Source organism: Salvelinus namaycush, chromosome 26 (assembly GCF_016432855.1).
Source record: "Salvelinus namaycush isolate Seneca chromosome 26, SaNama_1.0, whole genome shotgun sequence".
Taxonomy (NCBI): Eukaryota; Metazoa; Chordata; class Actinopteri; order Salmoniformes; family Salmonidae; genus Salvelinus; species Salvelinus namaycush.
The window spans coordinates 19,191,395-19,204,321 of NC_052332.1; the positions used below are offsets into that span (position 1 = coordinate 19,191,395).

Sequence of the window (12,927 nt, forward strand, 5' to 3'; positions counted from 1 at the left end):
AATGTGGGACTTTGTCAAGCAACTAGTTACCGACAAAAAAACGCACAATTTACGATGATTTATGTGTTACTATGGAGGAATACAAATCATCTCTCTGTTGTACTGTACACTAGTAGTGCATGGCTAATCTGGAAATGTTGACTCAATAGTGCACCAAATTTGGCACAGAGGTAGATTTATGTACCCGCCTTCAGAAAGTATTCATACCCCTTTACTTCTTCCACATTTTGTTGTGTTACAGCCTGAATTCAAAACGTATTAAATATTTGTTTTTCTCACCCATCTACACACAATACCCCATTATGACAAAGTGAAAACATGTTTTTAGAAATGTTTGCAAATGTATTGAAAATGCAATAGAGAAATATCTAATTGACATAAGTATTCACACCCCTGATTCAATACTTTCTAGAAGCACCTTTGGCAGCTTTTACAGCTGTGGATCTTTCTGGGTAAGCTCTTTCCAACATTTGCCTATTATTCTTTTAAAACATTCTTCACGCTTCTTTAAAAAATTATTCAACCTCTGTCAAACTGGTTGTTGATCATTGCTAGACAACTATTTTCAGGTCTTGCCATAGATTTTCAAGTATACTGAACAAAAATATAAACACAACATGCAAACATGTCAACGATTTTACTGATTTACAGTTCATATATGGAACTCAGTCAATCTAAATAAATTCCTTAGGCCCTAATCTATGGATTTCACATAACTGGGCAGGGGCACAGCCATGGTTGGGCTTGGGAGGGCATAGGCCCACCCACTTGGGAGCCAGACCCACCCACTGGGAAGCCAGGCCCAGCCAATCAAAATAATTTTTTCCCCACAAAAGGGCTTTATTACCACCGGTGGAAAAAGTACCCAATTTTCATATTTGAGTAAAAGTAAAGATACCTTAAAAGAAAACAACTAAAGTAAAAGTCACCCAGTAAAATACTACCTGAGTAAAACTCTAAAAGTATTTGGTTTGAAAGTAAAAGTATAAATTAGACAATTTTCCTGTCCTGCTAGCATTCAAAATGTAACGAGTACTTTTGGGTGTCAGGGAAAATGTAAGGAGTAAAAAGTACATTATTTTCTTTAGGAATGTAGTGGAGTAAATTTAAAAGTTGTCAAAAATATAAATAGTAAAGTAAAGTACAGATACCCCAAAAAATTACTTAAGTAATACTTTACAGTATTTTTACTTAAACCACCTGACCAAGTTCTAAAGCAATGGAACTCAAACACGCCCCAAACACGCCCACATAAAGAAAATTAGAATTAAAAACAGGTTCAGGCCCTGGTTCGACCGTGATCTTGCAGAGTTACTCCACCTCAAGAATTGCATTTGGCGAAAGGCTCAGCGCATGCATACTCAGGCTGACTGGCTCTCGTTCAGGCATATGAGAAATAAGTGCACTCAGGCTATCCGGATGGCCAAAGTGAGTTACTTTAAGGAGCAGTTCTCTCTCTGTGGGTCTAACCCCAATAAGTTTTGTAAAACAGTTAAAGACCTGGAGAATAAACCATCCTCCTCACAGCTGCCCATGTCCCTTAATGTTGATGATGTGGTGGTTACTGGCAAGAAGCATATGGCTGAGCTCTCTAATCACCACTACATTAAGTCAGGATTCCTATTTGACTCAGCCATGCCTCCTTGCCGTCCAACATTTCCTCATCTCCCACCCTTTCTAATGTGACTATCCCCAATGCTTCTCCCTCTTGTTCCCTTGCCCCGCTACAAAGTTTCTCCCTGCAGGCAGTCACTGAGTCCAAGGTGCTAAAGGAGCTCCTGAAACTTGACCCCAAAAAAACACCTGGGTCAGATGGTTTGGACTCTTTCTTTTTTAAGGTTGCTGCCCCTATCATAGCCAAGCCTGTCTCTGACTTTTTGAACCTGTCTCTCCTTTCTGGGAAGTTTCCCATTGCTTGGAAGGCAGCCACGGTTCGTCCTTTATTTAAAGGGGGAGATCAAGCTGATCCTAACTGTTATAGGCCTATTTATATTTTGCCCTGTTTATCAAAAGTGTTGGAAAAACTTGTCAATAATCAACTGACTGGCTTTCTTGATGTCTATAGTATTCTCTCTGGTATGCAGTCTATTTTCCATTTTCCGTTTTTCCGTTATGGATGTGTCACTGCAACCTTAAATGTCCTCAATGATGTCACCATTGCCCTTGCCTCTAAGCAATTTTGTGCTGCTATTTTTATTGACATGGCCAAAGCTTTTGATACGGTAGACTATTCCATTCTTGTGGGCCGGCCAAGGAGTATTGGTGTCTCTGAGGGGTCTATGGCCTGGTTTGCTAACTACTTCCCTCAAAGAGTGCAGTGTATAAAGTCAGAAAATCTGCTGTCTCAGCCACTGCCTGTCACCAAGGGAGTACCCCAAGGCTCAATCCTAGACCCCATGCTCTTCTCAATTTACATCAACAACATAGCTCAGGCAGTAGGAAGTGCTCTCATTCGTTTATATGCAGATGATACAGTCTTATACTCAGCTGGCCCCTCCCCGGATTTTGTGTTAATGCTCTACAACAAAGCTTTCTTAGTGTCCAACAAGCTTTCTCTTCCCTTAACCTTGTTCTGAACACCTCCAAAACAAAGGTTATGGGGTAAGAAGAATGCCCCTCTCCCCACAGGTGTGATTACTACCTCTGAGAGTTTAGAGCTTGATGTAGTCACCTCATACAAGTACTTGGGAGTATGGCTGGAAGGTACACTGTCCTTCTCTCAGCACATATCAAAGCTGCAGGCTAAGGTTAAATCTAGACTTGGTTTCCTCTATCGTAATCACTCTTTCACCTCAGCTGCCAAACTAACCCTGATTCAGATGACCATCCTACCCATGCTAGATTACAGAGACATAATATATAGATCGACAAGTAAGGGTGCTCTCGAGCAGCCAGATGTTCTTTACCATTCGGCCATCAGATTTGCCACCAATGCTCCTTATAGGACACATCACTGCACTCTATACTCCTCTGTAAACTGGTCATCTCTGTATACCCATCGCAAGACCCACTGGTTGATGCTTGTTTATAAAACCCTCTTAGGCCTCACTCCCCCCTATCTGAGATATCTACTGCAGCCCTCATCCTCCACATACAACACCTGTTCTGCCAGTCACATTCTGTTAAAGGTCCCTAAAGCACACACATCCCTGGGTCGCTCCTCTTTTCAGTTCTCTGCAGCTAGCGACTGGAACGGGATGCAACAAACACTCAAACTGGACAGTTTTATCTCAATCTCTTCATTCAAAGACTCAATCATGGACACTCTTACTGACAGTTGTGGCTGCTTTGCGTGATGTATTGTTGTCTCTACCTTCTTGCCCTTTGTGCCAAGCTTGCAGTGTTACACCAAAAGAAGACTCGAGGCTGTAATCGCTGCCAAAAGTACTTCAACAAAGTGCTGAGTAAAGGGTAAAAAAACATACTTCACAGAGGTTTAGATGGTACAATGATTCTCTACACTATACTTGCCTGTTTTGTCTCATAAACAAAAATTAGGTGACCTTTTCCAATTTTAGCAACCAGAAAATGCCAGAATGATTTCTGCGTTGTGCATCTTTAAAAATGAAACAAAGTCACTGTTTTTATTGAAATAATTCCAAAGGTTAGGTTTAACAGAGCAAATGAAATGTGACCATACTTTATCATTCGGAAAAGTATTCAGACCCCTTGAATTTTCGCACATTTTGTTACGTTACAGCTTTGTTCTAAAATGGATTCAATCTTTTTTCTTCTTCTCATCAATCTACACAAAATACCCCATAATGACAAAGCAAAAACATGTTTTTATTTTTTGGGGCAAATTTATAAAAAAAAAAAAAAAATTGGTGATTGGTGTCCCTAAACCGGGACGGTTGTTGCTAACGTGCACTAATGTGACTAGAATAACGTTGTATACAACAGCCAACTTTCCGGGACATAGACCTCATTTATATGGGCAGACAGCTTAAATTCTTGTTAATCTAACTGCAGTGTCCCATTAACAGTAGCTATTACAGTGATAAAATACCTTGCTATTGTTTGAGGAGAGTGGACAACAACAAAACACTTTTATCACGGCAACTGGTTTGATGCATTCACCTCTGAAGGTTAATAATGTACTTACATTCAGTAATCTTGCTCTGATTTTTTCATCCTGAGGGTGACATAGATAAAATGGAGCATAGTTTTGCTTGATAAAATAAATTTTTATAGTCAAATGTAGGAACTGAGGTCTACAGTTTGATCCCACTGCTGTCTCTGGCTCCACATCCACCCTGCCCGGCCATCTAGATGTGTGAAAGTTAGTGAATAAGCTAAGGATCCATTATGTATGACATTCCTGGGAGTGTGTAAACTTACATTTTTTATTACCATTGAATTTTTGTATGTTATCCATAGTTATGTACTTGAAAATGTATTAATTGACCAATTCGGCACATTTGGGCAAACTCCTGGCAGACTTGATACAAAATATTGTATAGTCATGTAATTCTTCACTGGATCTGTCTGACACTTTGCACACAAACTGCTGCCATCTGTTGGCCAAAATCTAGATTACACCTAGACTCCTATCTGAATGTATGGCCTTTCTCTTGCATTTCAAAGATGATGAAAAAAATATATAGAAACGCATGTTTTTTTGTTAGTATTATCTTTTACCAGATCTAATGTGTTATCTTCTCTTACATTAATTTCACATTTCCACAAACTTCAACGTGTTTCCTTTCAAATGGTGTCAAGAATATGCATATCCTTGCTTCAGGTCCTGAGCTATAGGTAGTTAGATTTGGGTATGAAAAAAAGTGTCCGATCCTTAAGAGGTTTTTAACTCTGAAAGTATAAAGACATTTTGAAATGTCTACATTTCTACACAATAATCAGAGATAAAATACAGCCAATAAATAGATCTGATATTAGAATTACCAAAAATGGGAACAAATATCATCAAGCTCTTTAGCCATGTCTTTTCTTGGACCTTCAGTCTGTAAATAGCTATTGTTGTGGCTGTGTGTTGCCAATATAATGTCCCTATATATGACAGCAATAACCTCCACTCGAGTCCTCGTGCTAAACAGTCCCCTGCCACCAACAATTACACGATAAGAGATCTCTTTAATATCATTCCCTCCTTCTATTATATCTGGATTCTCAAAAGTCCACTATGTCTAGGATATTGTGTTAGGGATTAGAGTGGCATTTCTTCCTCTACATGTGGGGAAAGAAAGTTATTAAACAGATAAATGAGAAAAGGATGCTTGGACGTAATTTCCTACTCGGCAAAAACTGGTTGAATCAACGTTGTTCCAACGTAATTTGTCAACGTATTTTGATGTGGAATCTACATACAAAATACATTTGATTTGAAAAAAGTCATTAATTGTTGTTTTGAGGGTGAAATTTCTACCACAGGATTATATCATCATGGTAACATATTTTAGCATAGACAAACCTTGTATAAAATATGTTGAATTTGTACTTTTAAAAGAACGTCGGATCTTCAACGTTATATCCACTACCAGAAAAAGAATAATAGGCAGGGTAGTACCTCCTACTGGAGAAGTGATCTATTTACAGCTACCCTATTTACCCGAGAAAATATTGACATTCTACAGATGTAGGATCTTAATTTGATCACTCTTTTATTGCTGAGATTTTTTATTCCCAGCAGGAAATGCAAACGTGTAGTGTATTCAAGGTTTAAAAATACTTCTAAAGTTTAAAGTTTCCACTTTAAAAAGTCCGACTGGATTTGCCCTAACGAAAAATGTAGAAACCCCTATGAAAAATGTTGATTAATTATCATCAGTGGTGTAAAGTACTTAAGTAAAAATACTTTAAAGTACTACTTAAGGAGTTTTTTGGGATATAAGTACTTTACTTTGTTATTTATATTTTTTTTAACTTTAACTTTTACTTCACTATATTCCTTAAGAAAAGAATATACTTTTTAGTCAATACATTATCCCTGACACCCAAAAGTGACATTTTGCATGCATAGCAGGACAGGAAAATGGTCCACTTCACACACTTATCAAGAGAACCTCCCTGGTTATCCCTACTGCCTCTAATCTGGCAGACTCACTAAACACATAGCTTGTTTGTAAATTATGAAAATTGTGCCGTCTGGTTTACTTAATATAGGGAATTTGAAATTATGCATACTTTTACTTTACATAATAATTCACATTTCCTGTTGCTGCAGGAGTATTTTCCTGCCGTAGCAAACTGGCTCAAATTAAGATCCTACATCTGTGAAAACATGGGAAAGGGAGAATAACGTTCTGGTAAATAATCCATCAATATAAATGTATTACAGTTTTTTTCAATTGCTAACATGCATTGGTCAAAATTGAAGTCACATTGTCAAAACTCTTCACACAGTCAGCAAACCAGAAGTGTATGTGGACCAAACTGTGAATCATTTTTTATTGCTTTCACACAAAATGCATTCAATGACCACATTCTCCAAAATCCATGAACTCTTTTCTCATTCATACTCCACCACCTGCAAAACTATATATTTGCAGCACATGTTTTCAAATGCTAACACACTGTTTCCAAAACTGTTAAAAACACATTCAAAACAGAATGATGGCAAATGTCGTGCATTTCTGCAGTAACTAGATTGAAACATATAGAAAATCTCAGCAGAATATTGAATATTTCCAAACACAGCTGATTGCAATTTCAGCTGAAAGTACCCAAGTGTCCTGTTTTTAGTCTCGTTACCAAACAGACAAAAGAGGACGGCTTAGGAATGATTTAGTTTGGAAACATGGATCAAGGAAGAAAGGTTGGAGGGGAAAGAAGATTGGCAGGGAGAGGGAGAATGCGTGGAGGACAAAGGAGAAGAAGACCAAGAGCGGGGGTCTCTGATGAGATAAGGGTCACAATTATTGACCATGTTGTAAACCATGGTCTCTCTTTGAGAGAGGCCGGTCAAAGGGTGCAACCAAATCTGCAGCGTTCAACCGTTGCATCAATAGTAAGAATTTTGCGCAAAACAACAGGTGAGATGTGTATCCTTCAATGGTAATTGAACTACATATTACAGTACAATACAGCATGTTCACATTTTTACATGTACTGACATTTGGATATATTTTGATTGTTTTCTGTTTTTCAGTCGGATCCAAAGGTTGCCTCCAATAGGAGTGAGAGGCAGAAAATTATCTGATGCGCAGGAAAATGCGCATGTAATTGGCAACAATGCAATATAACTGCGGGAAATTCGGGACAGTGCTGGCAGACAATGTCACTTTTGGGAATGTGAATATGGTCAGCACAACAACAATTGCCAGAGTCCTAGAGAAACATAAAATGACATGGAACCCAAACCGGCTGTGCACTTGCGCCATCGTGCATAAATTAATTTTGTCCCCCCACACCAAACGCGATCACGACACCCAGGCTAAAATATCAAAACAAACTCTGAACCAATTACATTAATTTGGGGACAGGTCGAAAAGCATGAAACATTTATGGCAATTTAGCTAGCTAGCTTGCACTTGCTAGCTAATTTGTCATATTTAGCTAGCTTGCTGTTGCTAGCTAATTTGTCCTGGGATATAAACATTGAGTTGTTATTTTACCTGAAATGCACAAAGTGCTCTACTCCGACAATTAATCCACACATAAAACGGTCAACTGAATTTCTAGTCATTTCTCCTCCTTCCAGGCGTTTTCTTCTTTGAACTTATATGGTGATTGGCATCTAAACTTTAGTATTACCATGACGATAGACAACACAGTTCATCGTTCTATCACCCACGTGGGTATAACCAATGAGGAGATGGCACGTGGGTATCTGCTTCTATAAACCAATGAGGAGATGGGAGAGGCAGGACTTGCAGGGCAATCTGCATCACAAATAGAACTGACTTCTATTTTAGCCCTTGGCAACGCAGACGCTTGTTGACGCGCGGGAGCAGTGTGGGTGCAATAATTGAATAATATAGATTATTACATTTATTTTGCAACGCTAGCGCACGTGACGCGAGTGGTGTAGTCAGGTTGTAAGGATGAAGCAGTTGTACACTGTACCCTTTGAGAGAAACGGTGAACATGTGAAAGAACTCCGGTATCAATATGTCCAGGTAAAATGTCTGTTCAATAACCAAACAGGGTACATACACAGCTATGCATAATGTAAAGTACTGTGAAACTGTGGATTTACTGTATTTTAGAGTAATGGAGATGGAAGCCAGGCAAACTGCACATACATTCATCTTTGTGGATGAAGCTGGATTCAACCTGGCAAAAACACGCTGCAGGGGAAGAAATGTGACTGTACAGAGAGCAACAGTGGATGTCCCAGGCTAGAGAGGAGCTAACATCACAATGTGTGCAGCACTGTCCAATGATGGTTTGCTGTTACACAAACCACTCATTGGCCCCTACAATACAGAGAGGCTCATTTATTTTCTGGATGACCTGCATAATCGACTTGTGCCAGCGGAAGAGAGAGGGGCAAGAAACTCCCCTACCTTCATTGCTGTGTGGGATAATGTGGCATTCCACCACTCTGCTACAGTCACAGACTGGTTTGCTGCACATCCCAGGATGTCAGTACTGTTCCTGCCTCCATACTCCCCCTTCCTAAACCCCATAGAGGAGTTTTTCTCTGCGTGGAGGTGGAAGGTTTATGACCACCATCCACATGACCAGATGTCCTTACTGGATGCCATGAATGCGGGGTGTGGAGACACTTCTCCTGAAGACTGCCAGGGTTGGATTAAACATTCCAGAAGATACTTTCCAAGATGCATCGCCAGAGAAGACATAAGATGTGATGTTGATGAGAACTTATGGCCAAATGCAGGAGAGAGGGAGAACTAGAACCCTCACAGTACTGTACAGTATGAGTGATTATATTATGCATGTTGTTTATGTTTTTTTTGTAATTATTATTGCATTATTATTGCATTATTATTATTATTTATGTGAAATCATTCAAACTTCAAAGACAAGTCCATAATTTATGTAATGCTCCCTGTTTGTGTGTTTTAGGTCAGTGTGTTATGAGTGACAATGTATGCTTTCTGAGTAAGAATTGTTGCCAGTGTTATGGTTGAACAAGTTTATTTTGAGACCTGTATGAAGTGTTTTGGTGGTTTGAGTGAGTTTTGGAGGTGAGATCAACTGTTTGGCCAGATGCATGTTGATAATGCAGACTCTGTGAAGAGTTTTGGAAAAGTGGCTTCAGTATTGACTGATGCTTGTAAGCAATTGAAAAAAACGAATGAGTTTCTAGTGATGAATAACCCAGATATGTTCCATCTGAGCATGTGTGCTGTGGCTCTGAGAGGCCTAGGGTAATTGGGAAGCTGAAGTAGACTTTATTTCCTGTGTGTGTCTGAAGGTGGCTCCACAGTTAACACCAACCATCTAGACACTGCTGGTGGTGTGCTGTGGTCAGTGTCTCTCTCTCTCCAGCTCACTGAGTTTCCCTCAGCTGTACTCTGTGTGTGTGTGTGTGTGTGTGTGTGTGTGTGTGTGTGTGTGTGTGTGTGTGTGTGTGTGTGTGTGTGTGTGTGTGTGTGTGTGTGTGTGTGTGTGTGCGTGCGTGCGTGCGTGCGTGCGTGCGTGCGTGCGTGCGTGCGTGCGTGCGTGCGTGCGTGCGTGCGTGCGTGCGTGCGTGCGTGCGTGCGTGCGTGCGTGCGTGTGTGTGTGTGTGTGTGAGAGAGAGAGAGACTAAAGTGCTCTGACCTTCTCATTTTCTCAAAAAACCAAAGGCTCCCAGTGACATCCTTTACCAGTTTCCTGTATTCATGGTGAAGGGGATATTTGTCCAATCAACTGTCAGTATTGTGTTGTGGGGAAATGCAGTGTTTCCTGTTTTTCCCATCATCTTCTTCCCATTGGTGTAGGGTGGATTTCTTTGTTTGTGTCCTGGAAAGCTACAGAGTTCTTACAGAGTGTCACATATCTAGGATAATCCATTGCTTATTCATTTTTTTGATTTAACTCTAAGATGTAAATATTGTGTTTTGTCTGTTCCTGGAGGCTGTTGCCATAGCGATAACCAAAATATATATTTTTTTACTAGTTTCCTGTATCCATGGTGACGGGGAGTTTTGTCCAATCGACTGTTGGTATTGTGTGGTGGGGAAATGCAGTGTTTCCTGCTTTTCAAAAGGGCTTCCTCTTGGTACAGGGTGGAATTCTTTGTTTGTGTCCTGGAAAGCTACAGAGTGTTCGTACGGTCTTATGGAGTATCTTTGGCCAGAACCTTAAAGAAGAAGTAAGTAACATTTTACTGATTAACATAACACACTTTTTGGGGGCGAATCAAAGCTTTTAACGCTGCACAGTTGACTCAGTTCGGCTGAATGTTAGATTTTTTATTTGAGTCTGTTGGTCAATTGTATGCAATGTATACTTTTAATTTTGACATTTGAAATTCTGTTTTTTTAACTTAACAATTGCTAAATCCATCATCTTTGTGTTTTAAAGTTTGAGACAAGATGAAGCCTTTTCAAGCAAACTGCTTTGACGCTCAGTGCTGCCTCCATCCGTCACTACCAACAGTCCTTGAGTAACAGACATTACACCACCCCTCTGGTGACTGAACCAGGGAACCATGCAGAGGCCACAGGTTACCGGTGGCACCCCGCTACAGATCCCACCACAGCCTGTACCCAAGAACAGGCACCCCATCCTCCTGTACTCCATCCAACCCTTACTGAGGGAGACAGTTATCAGTAAGGAAGGCCACCCCCATCCCCAGCCTGACTCCCCCCAAACCTGTGGCACTCAAGGCCCAGGCCAGAGCTGCTGGAGCCTGGATGTGAGAGTGGCTGTGCTGCTTGTGATCGTGGCTGGAGCTCTGATACTGATCCTGCTCTACAGACTCCTCCAGCTGAGGCACAGACTGAGGCTGGCCCAGGCTCAACATGCCCTGGAGTACTACAGTTTCTACCACACCGCCACCTACACCCTCAAGGACCCCAGGCTGCCCCAGATATTGCCCACAAATGGAGATGCTATAGAGGTCACCCCTGTGGCCAACCCTATGGCCCCTATTGTTGTCACCCCAGTACCACCTCCACCGGTCTCCCCACCACCCACTCTTCCCCTCCCTCCACCCCCCATATTGTCTCTACCCCCTCGCCTACCTCCCCCTCCTCTACTGCCTCCACCCCTTCTCCCACTCTCTTCCTCACTCTCTCTCCCTCTGCCCCTGCCCATCATCCACACCACCCCACCCAGCCCTCACCAGTCCTGGGGCGCCAGCTCGGATGCAGAGGTGTACTCTCGGATCGGAGCGTTCAGACCATCCAGGCTGTCCAGCCTCAGCCACTCACAGGTCATCCTGTTTGAACATTCCTCTCTCTGACATCTTCTCTGGATATTCCACATTAAGAGCATTCCGCTTTGTGGCTGCTTCTATCAGTTTTGTGAGAATTCTATAACCTATTTTAATGTTCTGAATTTCAGATTTGTGTGTGGGTGTTCTCCCTTGTGATGAGTTCTTTGAGGATCATGAAAGGGATTCTGTTGAGTTCACTGCTCTATTATCCACTCACTGTCGAGTGCATAGGCTTTGAAATTCCGTGTAGCTGAATTGCAAATGTCCATTTTATGGTCCTATTAAAGTCACAAAGAATTTAAAATGGTTGCCCTGATAAAAAAAAAATCTAATCTAAAACCATGTTTATTATGTTTGTCTTGAGACATATCCCATTTCTCCCACAATCACAATAACTGACCTCACTGTTTCCTCTGATGGGCGGAAGACATTTCCTCTGGCGCTTTTCCATCACTGGGTCTCTCCCTATCTCACTCGCTCCTTATGTTTCCTCCCCCTCTCCATAATACTTACTGCACTCTCTCTCTCTCTTTCTCTCTCTCTCTCTCTCTCTCTCTCTCTCTCTCCTCACAGTCTGAAGGCATGATTGTTTAATGAAATGTTTTATTTGATTGTAATTGTAAATATATATATATATATTTTAAAGCAGAACAGCTTAACAGTATATATTGCCAACAAAATACATGTTTATGTCGGTTAAGTAATGTAAATAGATTAGATCTGTTCATCACCTTCTATAAAGGATTTATAACCTTGTTGACAGACTTCTGCTCTCGGTTCTTACAAAGGTTTTTGTAAGTTTCCACCATGCCTGAAGATTTATTCACCTTCAATAATTAATAGCATTTTATTTCCCCAACTGGTCCTTCATGCATAGTTTATTCATGAGGGGTGATCGTGGGTTGTTATTTGTTTAATGAAGTAGAAGAGCAGGGTGAAACCTAAGACCTCATTTGATCCAATCCCGTGGGTGACTGTTTATCCCTGGCCATCTCTAACTTTGTTTGCAGGACTGTTATCTGACTTGCTGAAAGCATGTTAATACACTACACACATGGGCAGCGTCATAACCAGTCAATGGGATCTGTGTGGAATGAGATTGATACTGTTGTAGAATCTGGACATTGGGCACAGTTAACCACATACCAGATGAGTGAGAAGCAAGGCCTTTCTGAAAAGGGATTCAATTGTAAATGTCCTTTAACATTGTGTGAATCTCTGCCTCTGCACTGCATTACCTATATATCAAAATAATCCCATTTAGATAACTTTTTTCTAGTTATGGTTCTCCTTTTCACAGAGTTTCACTGAAATTAGCTCAGGTTCAGTAAAGGTCAGGTGCTTTTATTGTAAAACTAGCCACCATGCTGTATATTTCTCCTTTGCTGTCCAGTGTATGACTTTCTGCCACCAAAACCCTTGAGTTAGTAATGCTGCATAATTGCTTCTGTCTCTGCTTGTCATTTTGTCAAATTGAGAAGAAATCGTGTTATTAATATTGCCCTCAGAGCCTCAGTGTCCACTATGCAATGTCAATAGAGCTATTTTACTTGCAAAAGAGTCCTCAAACCAGGCAATTAGTATTGGTCAGTTTTTAACGAAGTCTCTCTAGAGATTAAAACAACCACAAAATT

At 40.7% G+C, this 12,927-nt stretch overlaps 1 protein-coding gene across 1 annotated transcript; it reads left to right on the top strand.

Moving 5' to 3' along the window:
- Positions 1–9,878: 9,878 nt before the first annotated feature.
- Positions 9,879–12,049, top strand: LOC120021259 (sine oculis-binding protein homolog). The gene is made up of 2 exons (XM_038964929.1): positions 9,879–10,225; positions 10,438–12,049. Exon 2 carries the CDS (start codon positions 10,565–10,567, stop codon positions 11,318–11,320), a length of 756 nt encoding a protein of 251 aa, XP_038820857.1. The 5' UTR covers positions 9,879–10,225; positions 10,438–10,564; the 3' UTR covers positions 11,321–12,049.
- The last annotated feature ends 878 nt before the right edge of the window (positions 12,050–12,927 follow it).

Bases quoted from the DNA above. Each gene is read 5' to 3' on its own strand.
- LOC120021259 (XM_038964929.1), top strand. From the start codon at position 10,565: ATGCAGAGGCCACAGGTTACCGGTGGCACCCCGCTACAGATCCCACCA.